Source organism: Ostrinia furnacalis, unplaced genomic scaffold (assembly GCF_004193835.3).
Source record: "Ostrinia furnacalis isolate ACB-3 unplaced genomic scaffold, ASM419383v2 OfSCF2491, whole genome shotgun sequence".
Taxonomy (NCBI): Eukaryota; Metazoa; Arthropoda; class Insecta; order Lepidoptera; family Crambidae; genus Ostrinia; species Ostrinia furnacalis.
Genome location: NW_021132730.1, coordinates 1,294,899 through 1,313,275, shown reverse-complemented (window position 1 = coordinate 1,313,275; position 18,377 = coordinate 1,294,899). Strand labels below are relative to the sequence as shown.

Genomic DNA, 18,377 nt, shown 5'->3' with positions numbered 1-18,377 from the left:
CGATGATGACTAGACTAATATATCATATTTCATCATTGCAGAATGGCTGGACAACACACCCACACATTCCATGGATCCGAGTAGACCCAGAGTGCAGGTGTGCAGTGATGCTGCTGTATGGAAAGAAACTGGCAGTGCTCCCGTTCAGAAAAGATATCACATCTGAAGACGGTGACCCGCTTGAGGCAAAACCGTTCAATGATACTAAGAAAAATGTAAGTGCTATCTTAATCGCCTTTTCCTGTTCCTGTTACTTGAGTTCCTCTAAAATTAAAAACTACCTACCTAGTTGAATATAAACAGTATTTTTTACTACAAACCAAATTGGTTTTAAACCTCTAGCAAAAAAGAATTCTACATAAAGTGAACATTATGTGTGATGTCAAAATCAATGGTATGTCACATAGCATAAGCCATGATTTAAATAGGACCTGATAGTTCTTCAGGGGCCCTTTCCAAACTGCCGGAACACAATAATGCTGTTCATTGTTGTTATGGCGACAGACTTAGGTAAGATGGTGGTAGCTAGCCAGGCGGACTTAGAACAAGCCCTACCACCAACCAAACCGAACAGAAAAATCTGCCCCCACTGGGAATCGAACCCGGGACCTCTGCGTCTGAAGCAGGTGGTCTTACCACCAGACCACAGAGGCGGTTGGCAGTTCTATTGCTCCTGAAATACAGTTTACACTAAGTCTAGTTTAGTATTCAGGGTTTCAATATAAAATGTTACAGTGTATTTACATCAATAAAGCTATTCTTATTGCTCTTTCCAGGCGCCCACACAAACTATGACCCGTGCACCCACTCTCGCCTCCTACGTCATAGTTCTCAAGGAGTTGGATGAGAAGATAGACAATATACTGGACATACAGTTCTTGCACGGATACTATGAGCCTACACTGCTGTTGCTGTATGAGCCTGTGAGGACTTTTGCTGGGTGAGTTGTATTTTAGTTTATTTTTGTGGATTCTATTGTGGATTAAAAAACCTCTGGTATTTTGACAATATCTAGTGTTCAAAGAGATTTAGATTTTCATGCCTTTTGGCTGGTATAGATCTGTACTCACAAGTAGACTGTAGTATCAGAGTAAATACAAATGAGTAGGTCATCTTCATAGAAACGCACCGAGCGCGGTTTGTATGTGAGTGCGCCTATACGTAATTACAAAATACGTTAAGTTTACGGGTACTCCGTTATCTGGGCCACGGCCGGTTGCCTTCAACTTCCTGCAGCCGTGCCGGTTCCTATCGACCCTTAGCATCTTGTTGTCTCTCTGTTATTGCTACTGCCTGTGTAGTTATTGAAGTCCTTGCCCTTAGCAACTTGTTGTTTCTCTCTGTTGCCTCTTCTTTAGCCATCTTTCTTTAAGATCTTTAGTCTTACCACTGTGTTATTTTTCTCTTGTTGTCTCACTCTTATCCCCCCGTCTTTGGCCTTAGCATCTTGTTGTCTCCCTCTTGTTCTATTGTTAGCTCGTGCTGTTAAAGACTTATTCGTCTTAGATTATTGATTGATGCATCTTCTTTTGTCACCTTTCTCTCTCACACCTGTGCCCTGTGCATCTTGTCTCTTATGTTGCATCTTCTTTGGTCACCTTTCTCTCTCACACCTGTGCCCTGTGCATCTTGTCGTCTCCCTCTGTTGTGACGCGCCCATTCGGCCCGCAGCCGCACGGCCGTGCGCAACGACACGTGCGCGATGGCCGGCGTGAGCCTGAACATGAGCGCGCGCGTGCACCCCGTCATCTGGGCCACGGCGGGGCTGCCCTTCGACTGTCTACAGCCGTGCCGGGGCCTAAAGCGCGGATTGAAGGCTTTGGTCTTAGCATCTTATTGTCTTTCTCTGTTGTTAGAGAAGCAGACGCAATAAGACACACCGCTGTTAAAGTGTTATTTGTTTCGTTATTGTATCTTGTCGTTTTCTCTCTCTCTCTCTCTCTCTCAGATCCTTGTCCTTAGCATCTTGTTGTCTCTTATCGTGCTGTTAAAATGTTATTTGTCCCCCGTTGTTGCGTCTTCTTTTGCCATCTTTCTCTCTCACACCTGTGCCCTAAGCATCTTGTCGTCTCCCTCTGTTGTGACGCGCCCATTCGGCCCGCAGCCGCACGGCCGTGCGCAACGACACGTGCGCGATGGCCGGCGTGAGCCTGAACATGAGCGCGCGCGTGCACCTCGTCATCTGGGCCACGGCGGGGCTGCCCTTCGACTGTCTACAGCCGTGCCGGGTCCCATAGCGCGGATTGAAGGCTTGGCCCTTAGCATCTTGTTGTCTCTCTCTGTTGTTAGAGGCAGCGACGCAACAAAACACTCCGCTGTCAAAGTGTTATTTGTCTCGTTGTTGCGTCTTCTTTTGTCACCTTTCTCTCTCACATCTGTGCCCTTAGGATCTTATTGTCTCTCTCTGTTGTTACTACTGCCTCTGTCATTATTAGTATTTGCCAATAGCATCTTGTTGGTGCATCTTTTTGTCACCTTTCTCTCTCACACCTGTGCCCTGTGCATCTTGTCGTCTCCCTCTGTTGTGACGCGCCCATTCGGCCCGCAGCCGCACGGCCGTGCGCAACGACACGTGCGCGATGGCCGGCGTGAGCCTGAACATGAGCGCGCGCGTGCACCCCGTCATCTGGGCCACGGCGGGGCTGCCCTTCGACTGTCTACAGCCGTGCCGGGCCCATAGCGCGGATTGAAGGCTTTGGCCTTAGCATCTTGTTGTCTCTCTCTGTTGTTAGGCGAAGAGACGCAATAAAACACTCCGCTGTCTAAGTATTATTTGTCTCTCATAGTTGCGTCTTCTTTCGTCATTCTCTCTCACATCTTCGCCCTAAGCATCTTGTCGTCTCTCTGTTGTTACTACTGCCTGTGTAATTATTAGTATTTGCCAATAACATCTTGTTGGTGCATCTTTTTGTCACCTTTCTCTCTCACACCTGTGCCCTGTGCATCTTGTCGTCTCCCTCTGTTGTGACGCGCCCATTCGGCCCGCAGCCGCACGGCCGTGCGCAACGACACGTGCGCGATGGCCGGCGTGAGCCTGAACATGAGCGCGCGCGTGCACCCCGTCATCTGGGCCACGGCGGGGCTGCCCTTCGACTGTCTACAGCCGTGCCGGGCCTATAGCGCGGATTGAAGGCTTTGGCCTTAGCATCTTGTTGTCTCTCTCTGTTGTTAGGCGAAGAGACGCAATAAAACACTCCGCTGTCTAAGTATTATTTGTCTCTCATAGTTGCGTCTTCTTTCGTCATTCTTCTCTCTCACATCTTCGCCCTAAGCATCTTGTCGTCTCTCTGTTGTTACTACTGCCTGTGTAATTATTAGTATTTGCCAATAACATCTTGTTGGTGCATCTTTTTGTCACCTTTCTCTCTCACACCTGTGCCCTGTGCATCTTGTCGTCTCCCTCTGTTGTGACGCGCCCATTCGGCCCGCAGCCGCACGGCCGTGCGCAACGACACGTGCGCGATGGCCGGCGTGAGCCTGAACATGAGCGCGCGCGTGCACCTCGTCATCTGGGCCACGGCGGGGCTGCCCTTCGACTGTCTACAGCCGTGCCGGGGCCTATAGCGCGGAATGAAGTGTTTGCTCTTAGCATCTTGTTGTCTCTCTCTGTTGTTACAACTGCCTCTGTCATTATTAGAATTTGCCTTTAGCATCTTGTTGGTGCATCTTTTGTCACCTTTCTCTCTCACATCTGTGCCCTAAGCATCTTGTCGTCTCCCTCTGTTGTGACCTCGTGCCCATTCCTCGTCTTCTTTCGTCATCTTGCTCTTTCATATCTTTGCCCTTAGCATCTTGTTGTCGTCTGTCGTTGTTGCGTCTTAATTTGCCATCTTTCTCTCTCACATCTGTGCCTATGCATCTTGTCGTCTCCCTCTGTTGTGACGTGCCCATTCGGCCCGCAGCCGCACGGCCGTGCGCAACGACACGTGCGCGATGGCCGGCGTGAGCCTGAACATGAGCGCGCGCGTGCACCCCGTCATCTGGGCCACGGCGGGGCTGCCCTTCGACTGTCTACAGCCGTGCCGGGTCCCATAGCGCGGATTGAAGGCTTTGTCCTTAGTGTCTTGTTGTCTCTCTCTGTTGTTACTGCTGCCTGTGTCATTATTAGTCTTTGCCTCTAGCATCTTATTGGTGCTTCTTCTTGTCACCTTTCTCTCTCACATCTTCGCCCTAAGCATCTTGTTGTCTCTCTCTGTTTTTATGGGAAGAGACGCAATAAAACACTCCGCTGTCTAAGTATTATTTGTCTCTCGTTGTTGCGTCTTAATTTGTCATCTTTCTCTCTCACATCTGTGCCCTTAGCATCTTATTGTCTCTCTCTGTTGTTACTACTGCCTCTGTAATTATTAGTATTTGCCTTTAGCATCTTGTTGGTGCATCTTATTGTCACCTTTCTCTCTCACACCTGTGCCCTGTGCCCTGTGCCCTGTGCATCTTGTCGTCTCCCTCTGTTGTGACGCGCCCATTCGGCCCGCAGCCGCACGGCCGTGCGCAACGACACGTGCGCGATGGCCGGCGTGAGCCTGAACATGAGCGCGCGCGTGCACCCCGTCATCTGGGCCACGGCGGGGCTGCCCTTCGACTGTCTACAAGCTGTGCCGGTTCAGAAGCCGCTGGGTGAGTATAGATTTGATCATTTGATGCCTTTGCCATCACTTTATTTGAGATGAATTAAAAAATAAAATGTCAATGTGTGAAAGTGTCAATTTTTTACGCGGGAAACGAAAAGAAAAGCGGCTTTGTTTCTCAGATTTAAAAATTGTGATAAAAAAGTTAAAAACATACCTGAAGTATGTTCCAATATGGCACTGCGAACACTGCTCAGGTCTAATTCTTTATTTATATTCTTCCACTAGGCTTAAAGATTAGGTAATAACTGGCCCATCGGAAATCTGGTCCGCGGGCCAGTTAATACCTAACCCTTATAAAAAGCTCTTTTACACTTTTGTCACTGGTGGGTGTGAAACACTGAGCAGGGCTAGCAGTGATATAACGGAACATACAATTTTATTAATGTCTTTGCCATGTCTGTCGGTAAATTAAAAAATAAAATGTCAACGTGTGAAATTGACGTGTTTTTACGCGGGAAACGAAAAGAAAATGGCTTCGTTTCACAGATTTCTAAAATGAAAAAAAAATTAGCTGAGGAATTTGAATTCTACCTTTTTCTGAGCTTTTGCTATCAACTATTATACTGAAATGCTGTTTCTTTGACTTCGGACCTTTGAAAGGCATTTCATTTTTATTGCAATTCACAGGTGGCTGTCTTATAATGGCGGTGAATTCACTGATCTACCTCAACCAATCGGTGCCACCGTATGGAGTATCCCTCAACAGTATAGCGACACACACGACTAACTTTCCTCTCAGTAAGTACACAATAAAATTGGTAATTTGAACTAATGTAGTAACTCTTATATTGGTGTGTTGTGTGGTGTCAAATTGAGAAAAAAATCTATTGATTGGCGAAATCAAAAGCCTGTAGCATATTCATTGGTAAACTTGCTTATTTATTTTAGTGATGTTAACACGCCATCTGTCCATTGGTGGTTGGTGATGTCAATGTGCCCATTGATTGATGATGTGAACGTGCCTATGGACAGGATAACAGGGCGTCAACGTGTCTTGATACGCTTGACACGTGCCTATTGATTATTCAACGTGCCTAATGATTGTTCAACATGCTTATTGACTGCTCATGTCAATAGTGGCGTCCATTTATCTTCTGATGAGCAATGTGCTAGCTGTCACTCGTGTTGACTGAGCTGTATTTTCCAGGGATCTATCCTGCGCACGTTCATATTGATTAGATCGTTTCATCCGCTCGGACGCGCCCCACCAATGTTTGGTCTCGGTCGCGCGGGGTGCGGGGAGTTTGATCCGAGCAATCCGAGCGGCATTATTGTAGTGTGCGTGTGCACTTATGGATAATTTAGCGTGTACTGATAACACTCAAACATTAGAGGAAGAATGGTGGGGCGCGTCTTCGTGGATGAGACGATCTATAACAACCCGATCCAACTATCGTCCAAATAAAAGTCTGTGGTCTGCGGCTAGGGCGAGCCTTGCCTAGGGCGCTCTGTCGCTGCTTTACTAGCCCCTATTTGCCTGTTTATAATATTAGTATAGATTTAACGGAGTGGCAGTTGTAACACTTATGCTTATTAAGTACTTTTCCTTAGGAATCCAGGAAGGTGTGTGCATCACTCTAGACGGGGCTTGCGTAGCGCCACTGGGAGAGGCTCGCTTGGCGCTGTCACTGCGCGGTGGACAGCTATACGTGCTGACACTGCTGTCTGACAGCGTGCGCAGCGTACGAAGTTTTCACTTGGACCGCGCCGCCGCCTCCGTTCTTACTACTTGTGTGAGTCACAACTATCGTTGCTTACGTCATGACTCACTGTTACGTCATGATTGTCGAAGCTACGTTACCACTGTCGCTGCTGTATACGTCACGACTATCGCTGCGCGGCGACCAGCTGTACGTGCTGACGCTGCTATCTGACAGCGTGCGAAGCTTCCATCTAGCTAGACCGAGTGGCTGCGTCCATGCTTACTACTTGCGCGAGTCACAACTATCGTTGTTTACGTCACGACAGTAGCTAATACGTCATGACTGTTACTGCTGTATACGTCACGACTGTTGTTGCTACGTCATGACTGTCTTTGCTACGTCACTACTGTCGCCGTATACGTCACAACTATCACTGCTGTATACGTCACGACTGTCGCTGCTATGTACGCCACGACTGTCAGTGCTACGTCATGACTGTTTTTGCTGTACACGTCGTGTCTGCCGCTACAAAATATGCCACGTCACACGACTGTCACTACTGTACACATCCCGATTTACTTTTAATCAAATCGCATTTGACCAAACTTTTCGTTAACTTCGAACTATGTTAAGATTGCTGACAGTTCCATAAATAATTTATAATAAACACTTCTATGCACTCTAGATAGGTAATTTTTTCCCAACAATCCTACTAATAGTGCTATCTCTTTCAGATGTGCGTGATAGAAGAGGACTTCCTATTCCTCGGATCTCGTCTCGGTAACTCGCTTCTCCTACGAGTGACAGAGAGAGAAAACCGCATGTTGTTCTCTGTGGAGAAACCTTTGGAAGCTACTGTGGATCTGACTGTCTCTGACGCTGGTAAGTACTTTAAAATGTATTAATTTGACACTGGTAAGAAATGGGAATATGGTTTCCACCATATTTTAAATCTTATTCCCTTGTTTAGGTTCAAGGTTATTAAGGTTCAAAACAATGTTTTTTTTTACCTACTATGCCTCGATAGATTTATTTATAGCTATTAGCGTGGGTTTGGATCTGATCATCATTTCAGTCACAGAACGTCCACTGCTGAACATAGGCCTCCCCCAATGAGTTCCACATCGCACGGTTGGTAGCGGCCTGCATCCAGCGCTTTCCTGTTACCTTTATCAGGTCGTCGGTCCACCTTGTGGGTGGACCTACCTTGTATCAGTAATAAATAATGTAGCTTTCTTCTACTGATGAAAAATTTATAAAGATCGGTTCGGTACTTACTGAGATTGTTTCTTATAAACAAACACTCACTTTATAATATTCGCCCTTTAGGGCTCACCAGTTCTTGCAGAGTCTCTTTTAAAATCTAATGTCACCGAGTGCCAGTGTCTGCTCCAGTTCAGGCATATAGATTGTAATACAATAATTAAAACCTTTAGAGAATTAAATATGAAAAAAACTGAGGACCTTTGGGGAATCTCCGTCAGTATAATTGGAACAATTATTGACACCATAGCTCCTCACCTTGCATTCATTTTTAATACATGTATTGATCAAGGTTGCTTTCCTAGCTTAATGAAGTTAAGTAAAATAATTCCATTGTTCAAGGCTGGTGACAAATGTGACCCCTCTAATTTTCGACCGATTTCTATTCTACCAGCACTTAGCAAAATTTTCGAGAAAATTATTTTCCACCAACTTCTATCTCACTTCATTTTTAACAAATTATTACACAATAAGCAATTTGGTTTTACGAAAGGTAGAAGTACTACTGACGCTGGAGTAGCACTATTGAAACACGTCTTTGATGCTTGGGAGAGTAAAAAGGACGCTGTTGGTATTTTCTGTGATCTTTCAAAAGCGTTTGATTGTGTAGACCACCAAACCTTACTAAAAAAATTGCGACATTATGGTGTTTCGGATGAGGCACTTGATCTGTTGAACTCGTATCTCACAGGCAGAAAGCAAAAAGTTTGTATTAATGGAACTGAGTCTTCTGGAGCACCTCTTACCATGGGTGTGCCACAGGGATCGATATTGGGACCTTTGCTATTTCTTATTTACATTAATGACCTTCCTTACTTTGTAAAAAATCTGTGTGATATTGTGTTATTTGCTGATGACACATCTCTCATTTTCAAAGTTGATAGAGGTAAAGTAAATTTTGACGATATTAATAACACACTCTCACAGGTTCTACATTGGTTCACTGTTAACAACTTATTGTTAAATGCAAACAAAACTAAGTGCATTAAATTTACCTTACCTAATGTGAGGCAGGTTTCCACGCAATTAATGGTGAAGAATGAACCATTAAATAGCATAAATTCCACAACATTCCTGGGAATCACTTTAGATGCTAAACTTCAATGGGGTCCTCATATTGAAACTTTGTCAAAAAGGCTCAGTTCGGCTGCTTTTGCAGTGAGAAAGATAAGGCAATTAACTGACATTGAAACGGCAAGGCTAGTATATTTTAGCTATTTTCATAGTATAATGTCATACGGCATATTGTTGTGGGGCTCAGCCGCGGACATTGAAACTGTGTTTGTTCTGCAGAAGAGAGCAGTGCGGGCCATTTATAACCTTGGACCCCGATTTTCCTTGAAAGATTTTTTTAAGGAAATAAACATACTGACAGTAGCTTCACAGTTCATTTATGAAAACCTTTTATATGTCCGCAAAAATATAGAGCAATTCACGAAAAAGAGCGATTTGCATAACTTTAATACAAGAAACAAAAATAAACTTGCCGTTCCAAATTTCAGATTGCATAAGATTGGTAATTCATTTATGGGAAAATGTATTATTTTTTTTAATAAATTACCACAAACTGTTGTAGAACTACCCATTCATAAATTCAAAGCACATATTAAAAGTACCTTAATGAAAAAGGGCTACTATAAAGTGATAATTTAAAAGATAAAAATGTTTGGGATACGTTACTGCCTAGCTCGCATAAATATTTATAACTTTGTACATTTTAAAGCATGTAAACCTTTGAAAAAGAGGCTGACAATAGTGACTGAGTTTCTTGCGCTGCTTCTTCTCAGCACTGGCCCATTTATTGTCCCGAAGCAGTGGTAGGGTTAATACTGGGACGTGTAAAAGTGCTTTTATAAGCCTATTTACAGAAATAAATGAGTTTTAATGAGTTTTAGCGTCTTAATTTTTCATTCGCTTTTTAACCTTTGTGCTATGTGAATAATGTTCAAATTCTGCTGGAAATAATATATTCGTCATAGGCACTTACACGATTACACTACATGTAAACAGAAAGTAGACTTCATTTTACCTCTATTGCTATTATGTCATTGTTTAATCTTTTCATTGCATTATAAATGTTACATTCGAAACTCATAATCGGTCAAAATCACTTTAGCGTCAGTTTTGACTGTAACATACACATTATTTAGGCGTTGTACATTTAATACTATTTAAGTTAACTTTCGACTTATTTTGCCTCTCTTTCAGAAAGAGAGAAAGAAAAAGAGAAAGAAGCGAGCTCAAACAAAGACCAGTCTCAACAAAAAGACGACCCGGCGTCCAAGAAACGTCGCCTCGACTCGCTGAGCGATTGTGTGGCGACCAACGTCATAGAGATCAGCGATAAGGATGAGCTGGAAGTCTATGGCTCAGATATCAGGACTTCTACGCAGTTGACCAGTTATGTCTTTGAGGTAAGGCTTTATAGAGTATCAATCAGTTTGGTTGGTGGTAGGGCTTGTTCTAGTTCCGATTACTACTAAAAAGTTTTAAATCAAAATGTTCTTTATTTGTGTAGAGAGACTAATTAAATTAGTACTTACAAATCGTCAAATGTTCTTAAAGAACCTATACATGTCTCATTCAGTTACAGCTTTAGTCACCTCACCAGTCCATCAGGCTATAAAATTTTGATCTAAAATTGCAATAATTATAGGTCGCTCAACGAAAGTTGAGGCAAACACGTACTCGTATGAATATTTTAATACAGAACACACAAACATATTACATTATTGAAGACATTGAGCGTGGTAGCAAGCCACGCTCTTGTTAAATGTGTGCAAAGAAAAGACTTTGGCTACAAACTTTGCTTGTGGCCTCAACTCTCGTTGCGCGCCCTATACAACTACATCACATGTCATTGACAGTTTTAAATCCATATATATAAAAAAAAGTCGTGTTAGTTACTTCGCTTATAACTCAAGAACGGCTGAACCGATTTAGCTGAAAATTGTCAGGGAGGTAGTTTAGAGCCAGGAGAAGGACATTGGATACTTTTTATCCCGTTCGAAATTAAAAAAAAGTCTGCTTATTTATTGCCATTAAGGCGGAACAAAGTTCGCCGGGTCAGCTAGTTGTAAATAACATACTTATGTTTATTTTGATGTGCCATTATTTTCTTTTCCCCTACAGGTGTGCGATTCCCTCCTAAACATCTGCCCTATAGGCGATGTTTCAATGGGCGAACCGCAGCTTCAAACAGCCGGCGACGCAGAAACTGAAGCCGAGCCTTCCATCGAGTTAGTGGCCTGCAGCGGCCGCGGCAAGAACGGAGCCCTGACTGTCCTGCAGAGGGCGCTGCGGCCGCATCTGGTCACTGCCTTCACTCTGCCAGGTGTGTGCAGTCTCCTGGCCTAGTGACACCTGGGCAGCAAGGCCGAGCCTCCATCGAGTTAGTGGCCTGCAGCGGCCGCGGCAAGAACGGAGCCCTGACTGTCCTGCAGAGGGCGCTGCGGCCGCATCTGGTCACTGCCTTCACTCTGCCAGGTGTGTGCAGTCTCCTGGCCTAGTGACACCTGGGCAGCAAGGCCGAGCCTCCATCGAGTTAGTGGCCTGCAGCGGCCGCGGCAAGAACGGAGCCCTGACTGTCCTGCAGAGGGCGCTGCGGCCGCATCTGGTCACTGCCTTCACTCTGCCAGGTGTGTGCAGTCTCCTGGCCTAGTGACACCTGGGCAGCAAGGCCGAGCCTCCATCGAGTTAGTGGCCTGCAGCGGCCGCGGCAAGAACGGAGCCCTGACTGTCCTGCAGAGGGCGCTGCGGCCGCATCTGGTCACTGCCTTCACTCTGCCAGGTGTGTGCAGTCTCCTGGCCTAGTGACACCTGGGCAGCAAGGCCGAGCCTCCATCGAGTTAGTGGCCTGCAGCGGCCGCGGCAAGAACGGAGCCCTGACTGTCCTGCAGAGGGCGCTGCGGCCGCATCTGGTCACTGCCTTCACTCTGCCAGGTGTGTGCAGTCTCCTGGCCTAGTGACACCTGGGCAGCAAGGCCGAGCCTCCATCGAGTTAGTGGCCTGCAGCGGCCGCGGCAAGAACGGAGCCCTGACTGTCCTGCAGAGGGCGCTGCGGCCGCATCTGGTCACTGCCTTCACTCTGCCAGGTGTGTGCAGTCTCCTGGCCTAGTGACACCTGGGCAGCAAGGCCGAGCCTCCATCGAGCTGGTAGATAGTTTAGCAGGGCAAACTAATACCGCACTTAGCCTCTTGATTGGGCCATTGTGCACTGCCAGGTAGGTAGCCCTTTCGCAGGACTAGCACTGTCCAAATTAGTCCTTGACAGTGGCTGCAAAGACAAGAATGGATCTCTAATTGTACTATAGAGGGCGCTGCGGCCGCATCTGGTCACTGCCTTCACTCTGCCAGGTGTGTGCAGTCTCCTGGCCTAGTGACACGGGAAGTCGAACCTTAATTTCGAACTCCTCCTATGTTCTTCTGATTAATTTCGTTGCGGGTCCAATGACAGTTTAACTTTCCCCGGGACAAACTTTACCTTCATTGGTTGGGTTTTTGTGGCGGTCAAAGTAGATCCTGTAGATCTTGGCTACACAGGAGTTGTAGTGGTGGGAACGAGAGGTGGGAATAGTCCCGTAGCCTAGTGACACATGGTTCTTCAAGGCCGAGCAAGTTTTTAAAGATCAATATCCTGTGAGCGTCGTTCCCAATGGCTGCTGAGACACGAATATCACACTTACTGTTTCAGAGAGCTCTGCGACCGCATTTGACCGCAAGTCGACCTGATGTTAAGTGAGATGCAGTCTTTAATTATACAGTCACGGAATGAAAAGGTTCGTCAGTTTTCAAATTCATTCCTTCAACGAATCGCGAGCACATATTACCTTTTGAAACTATGTTACAGAATAATCTCGAGTTAGAGAAAATAATCTTTAACTGTTCGTCAGTAAAGTTCAAAATTATTCAGATCAAAGTTGTTTGACGATTTATCTTGTCAAGAAGATTATTATGATTGATAAACTAAAACCTTCTTGTTGGTTCAACCTGCCATTATTATTTCTATTAAATAAAAAAAAACTATTGTCAATTGGTCAATGTCATCATTGCATTGCACTGATTGAATAGAAAAATAAACAAGCAAAACCTTATTTGTTAGAAAACGTCATATTTATTTAAATGTTAGCAGCACTGTTTCTTGCACTTTTATGTTGGCAGGTTTGACTCTTACAGTACCTAGTGCAAGCGAAAACCGACATTAAGGTGACGAACCTTTTCATTCTGCGACTGTACATACCTGCTTATTCATTCTCGCCTTGGAAAAGCCCGGATTATGGTCACGAATAATAGTGAAAGACAACAGCAGGCAGTGAATTCCACTCCGTAGCTGTTCGCATTATAATCCATCCGACCGATTTCAGCCATGGCGACCACTCCGACTGCTATCTTAGCGGCGCTGATGTTCGCATTATTGGAGTTAGCGAAACGCTTAGTGCGAGCTGGTGAAGTCTCGCAATGTACGAATGGCACGCTAACCTGCGTCTGGTTTCCCAGTGATGGAAGTGGGCTAGTAGAATTAGGTTGTGTAATTCACTTTTCCCGGTAGGTGCCAGGCTTTCTATATTTCCTAGGACTTTAAGAAGCGGAGTTCGAGCAGTCAATTAATCTACTTGTTTGTGACTCTCATTAGGGTCTTGACAGCAATGCTGTCTGATAATAAAAGAAATTACGTGAAATATGCTCTTTCTTACTTGTGAGACTAACACCCGTATTCACAAACGATGCTTGCTTAAGTGAAGCAGTAAATCGAATGTACAGCGTTGAATAGAGCTCTATGATTGATTCATGTGTGACCCTGTGCGTCGACGCGCACTGTGAGACCTCATAGTAATGTTTGTGAATACGGGCGTTATTTGGCTACTTCTATCCCCAGGCTGCCTGGACATGTGGACGGTGATCGGCGAGCCAGCCGAAGGTCAGAGCTCCCGCGAAGTGCACAAAGACATGGAGGGTACGCACGCATATCTTATACTCACGCAGGACGACTCTAGTATGGTGAGTATACAGGAGTGTTTACAGCAAAATATTGCTTGTGCTAATGATGTTAGTTATCTACACTTTCATTTCATTTCATAGTCATTCAGTTCTTATGATGGCTTGGAACCAAACAACGGGGTGATTCCATACTTTTGCTCGTAAGTATAGTCTTGCGAGGTTGCTGGTGTTATGTAAATAATCCTACTTGTGATCCACGCATGCTTCATATAATAATAATCACTTACCATCAGGTGATCCGTCTGCTCGTTTGCCTCCTGTCACATAAAAAAAATATTCACATAGGATTATGCAGCATTGTGATTGGTAACTATGCAAAATATTTTATAGTAAAGGCTACATCCACTATTTTGGTTGGAGTGAGTGGTTCCTGCTGTCCTAGATTAGTGTAGGAGTGGTGACCAAGTGACGACTTCAGAAGTAACGCCTGAAGTTATCTGATAAATATGCATTTATGCCGGCTTTCTACTCAGTGGTCCGACGAAGGCTAAATGAAAGTAACGCAGGACCAGTCCTTGTGTAAATTCTTTGTGATCGTTTCGTCCTGCTGTTGCCTTTGGTTGAAAGAACTCTAATGTTTTTGTCCTGCTGTAGCTTTTTGGTCGAAACGAACCCAATTATGAACCCTATCCATTGAAAAAAAAAAAATGATGACACGTTAGAGTATTATCTTGCTAATATTGTGAATGCGAAAGTTTGGATGTCTGGATGTCTGGACATCTAGATGTTTGTCTCTCTTTCACGCAAGAGCTACTGATCGGATTTTGATGAGACTATGCAGTGTTGTTGTTTGTAGCCCAGAATGACATATTTGCTATGGTCTGTGGCGATCTGTGACAAACTAAATTTCGCACGGGTGAAGCTGCGGGCAAAAGCTGCATAGTAGTTTATACATCCAAATACATATGCTTAATAAATGATGTTATGATCCGTAATAAGTTTAATCTCACGTGAGCGAAGCCGCGGGTAAAATCTAGTTATTATTAAATTGACCTACATCTTTTTTGGGTTGTCTGTGGGGTGAGTGATTATTTAATTTTGTTCGGGTATCTGATATCTATTTGTCTGTCAAACTATAAACCTTAGTTTAAGATTATATTATCTGTGGTTTAAGTAATTTAAATTAATTACATTTTAAGTTAATTAACTTTAATTTAGTCGTCAAATGTGGCTCAACTTTATAGGGTGTCAAAATGTATTCTCATAATAATATTATGTAAGTTATTTGTAATGTTCTAGTTTTCATCTTTTGGAGTTTGCGTCTCGGTAATCCGAACGGTAGATTTACTTTAAGGATATTCCAGGGAAACCTATAATTAGCCATACTTATAGTTAAGTTACTTTAAGATTTATTCATTGTAACGCCGTTGGTTCCTAAATAAAATAAAAATAAAAAAATAAAAAATAAAAATGTCTACAGATCCTCCAGACCGGGCAGGAGATCAACGAGGTAGACAACTCTGGCTTCATGACGGGCTCGCCGACCGTGTTCGCGGGCAACCTCGGCCACAACCGGTTCATGGTGCAGGTCACCACCACCGCCATCCGGCTCATCAAGAGTAAGTCCAGGATATACCACCTAAAGCCCGGTCCGTGAGCACGTAGAATTTTGTCCAATGACCCCAAGCTACCCATCCGCGTAATTATATTGCTGTCGCGACTGTGCGACGGGCGCCGGCAGTGAGTGTGCGAGCGCGACAGCAACATAATTACGCGCGAGCGATAAGGATGGGTAGCTTGGGGTCATTGGACAAAATTCTACTTGCTCACGGACCAGGCTTTAGACCTATAATTAATAACAATCCCACAGATGGCACCAACATCCAATCCATTCAGTTCGAGTGGACGGCGGAATATGCCAACACGGCTGATCCCTACGTATGCGTGGTGTCCACTTGTGGGCGAGCGCTGGTATTGGCCCTGAGAGAGTTCCGCGCTAAGGATGGGACGGTAAGTGGTTTAAAAAAATCTAAGTTCACCCCCTAAGAGGGTGAACGTGGGTCGAAAGTTTGTATGGGGAAACTAGAGTAGTTAGACTATTTGAAACTTCATAGGAGTACTCCTATTGATAAATAAACAAACGCCTGTTTCATGTTTCATCCCCTAAAAGGAAGAAATGGGATAATAGAGTCTGAAAATGTATATGAGTATTTGTAGTTCGGTATTGGATCGCTATATTGCTAATTACGATAACAAAGACATTCTGTGATTAAATTCACGCGGGAAAAAACTAGTGTTAAAAAAACACTATAACCACAGAATAAGTAATAGTACAGGTACAGAAGGATTACTCCGCAAGACGATTTAAATAAATGCGAGTCTTGCTACGACGCGATACAGTGGAATTCAGCTCGCACAGCACTACGTACCTACAATTTTATTCACCTACAAGTTTTGTCTCTTTCTATCGCGTGCCTCTGAACTCTTCTTACGCTGTTAGGGTTGCTGTCTAGTGAAAATATAATTAATCTACTTATTTGTAAAGAGGTACGTATGTAGGTAAGTATGCATTCATTATGGAAACCTTGGGAGAGGCCTTTGTCCAGCAGTGGACGTCATTTGGCTGAAACGAACGAACGCATTCTGAGCAGTAGTCATAGTAGGTTAGGTTCCTATACTATCCTAAGAATTATTGATTACCTACATGGCCAACATACCTGTAGGGGCCTCGACCGGGAATCGATGAAATGAGAACGTAGTGGACTGTATTACAGGTTTATTGAAAGAAACTACGTTAATGACAGTTTAGTTGGCAATTATAAACAAGGGAGCGCGCGCGGTGTCTGCGGTGGCGTGAGGTGAAGTGGGCGGCCGATCGCCGCGGGTGCCGCGCGCCCGCGCCTCTGGGCCGAGAGCAGCCGAGGGCAGCCGAAGGTGCTCGAACATACCTTTCAGCATCTTTGGGAAGCGAAAAAAAAAGATGAATCCGGTAGATTACTTTTCGAATTTAAACACCCGAACGCCGCACAATATTTCTTTCTCTTTATGTCCATTTTTAAATAATACTTCGATCATAGAATTATAATCATACTACAACGCACGCCAGCGTCCTGACGGGCGCGCGCGTGACACTCGACTGATATAATACCCGCCGGCGGGGCGCTTCGCTGTAGGTAATTATCGGATGTACCGCGCGGAGTGAGCCAGGCCTGCTATAACCCGGTCGAGTTAACTGCGCACTTGGCAGCCGTGACGTCACACGACGCTCTAGTACAGACGGGACGAACGCGGGGAGGTGTGCGGGTGAGCGCGAAAGAGAGTCGCATTTAGGGTTGCCAGATGGAAACTTACCAAATCCGGGACAATTCTACTAGGACAACGGTGTCGGGTCTTGGCCATAGTAAAAATATTTTGATTTCTCAAATGATTTAATTTGTATTTCAAAAGAAAAAATTTTATAAAAAAAAAAATCGTAAAATTTTACTTATTTCTTGCTTTTTAGTTAACTAATTATTACCTTGATGTTACCACTGAAGGTAGGCAGTACACTGAGACCAAAAAAAATTTGGTTCATAATCGGCGGAGATATTGCGTATAAAAAAGTTCATCCCCAATTTTCCACCCTGGGGGGTGAAATATTTTCTTCAAATTCGCATGAAACCACCCTTTTGATAATACCTATTCAACAAAAAAATAAGCGTTCAAATTGGTTTATAATCGGCGGAGATATTGCGTATAAAAAAAAATTCAACCCCAATTTTCCACCCTTGGGGGTTGTTTTTTTATTATTAAATTTAAACGGGACCACCCTTGAGATATATTACCTATACGCCGAAAAAAGATTTGTTCAAATCGGTTCATAATTGGCGGAGTTATCGCGTAACAAACATAGAAAAAACAAAAAAAAAACATACGGGTCGAATTGAGAACCTCCTCCTTTTTTGAAGTCGGTTGAAAATGCCATTTATTTTCAAATACACACTTTTATTAAATAAGTAATGTACGTCAACATACATAATAGGACTCACAGGCAGGCCAGCCGAGTCATTTGTTATTACATATTAGTTTATTTTGACACAAAACCATTAGGTTTTCGGAAATCCAGGACAGTAATGTCTAATTACTGGACAATATCAAAGTGCTTTCCTCAAGAATGCCATCATACATTCTCATCAAAATACTACAGCTTGTTTATCATAATGCTCAAATAAATGAATTTGATTGGTTTTCCAGCAAACGGGGCGTCTAGCACCAACTCGGCAAGCGGTGCCGGCGCGGCCGGCCCTAGCACGCTGCGTGCCTTATCGGGACTTGAGTGGGTTGTTGGCACCGCCAGATGCTCATCCTGCACAGGTATGGACTTCTGTTCCTTTTTAAGAGAAAAAAAGATTAATTCTGGACGCTTTAAAATGAACTTTCTGTCAGCCACAATAAATTTTCTGGATAATGACCTCCGTAGCAACTGCAACTTTAACCAGCATACCCACTGAGGTATGCAGTTATGTACTTCTTCTCAGTCAAAAGGTGTAATGATTTCCACAGCGATCGGGCCTACGTCACTAATGTATGTCAATAGCGTCTCGCTACCTTTATCACGTCAACTCTCTACGGAGTTGGAAACCTGTAGGCCCAAGATGCACGCCGTGATAATTTTTATCGACGTCAAAATGTATGGACAAAATCGATAAAATGGCGTGATAACCGCTTGTCCTACTGAGTCTACTGAGTACATTAAAGTTATATCTTCACAATGATCACTCTTACCCAACGGCCATCAGTTCTATAAGTTTTATGCTATATCTGGCCTGTTGCTTACGTCAAAGTCGAATGCATGCACTTTGACATTTTAGTTATTCGGGGGCTAATAAAGCGCTAGTTTCCCCAGTCTTCCGTGTTACCGAAA

The 18,377-nt window shown here is 44.2% G+C and overlaps 1 protein-coding gene across 1 annotated transcript in view; it reads left to right on the top strand.

Annotated features, from left to right (window-relative positions):
* CPSF1 (cleavage and polyadenylation specificity factor subunit 1) overlaps nucleotides 1–18,377 on the top strand; it is a 32,502-nt gene that overhangs the window by 1,442 nt on the left and 12,683 nt on the right. The window contains exons 3-14 of the mRNA XM_028308674.1: nucleotides 42–215; nucleotides 777–940; nucleotides 4,478–4,617; nucleotides 5,259–5,369; nucleotides 6,183–6,364; nucleotides 7,009–7,156; nucleotides 9,746–9,951; nucleotides 10,670–10,871; nucleotides 13,413–13,534; nucleotides 14,955–15,093; nucleotides 15,345–15,484; nucleotides 17,708–17,827. Of these exons, the coding sequence (XP_028164475.1) occupies nucleotides 42–215; nucleotides 777–940; nucleotides 4,478–4,617; nucleotides 5,259–5,369; nucleotides 6,183–6,364; nucleotides 7,009–7,156; nucleotides 9,746–9,951; nucleotides 10,670–10,871; nucleotides 13,413–13,534; nucleotides 14,955–15,093; nucleotides 15,345–15,484; nucleotides 17,708–17,827 (1,848 nt within the window). The remainder of the gene's footprint in view (nucleotides 1–41; nucleotides 216–776; nucleotides 941–4,477; nucleotides 4,618–5,258; nucleotides 5,370–6,182; nucleotides 6,365–7,008; nucleotides 7,157–9,745; nucleotides 9,952–10,669; nucleotides 10,872–13,412; nucleotides 13,535–14,954; nucleotides 15,094–15,344; nucleotides 15,485–17,707; nucleotides 17,828–18,377) is intronic.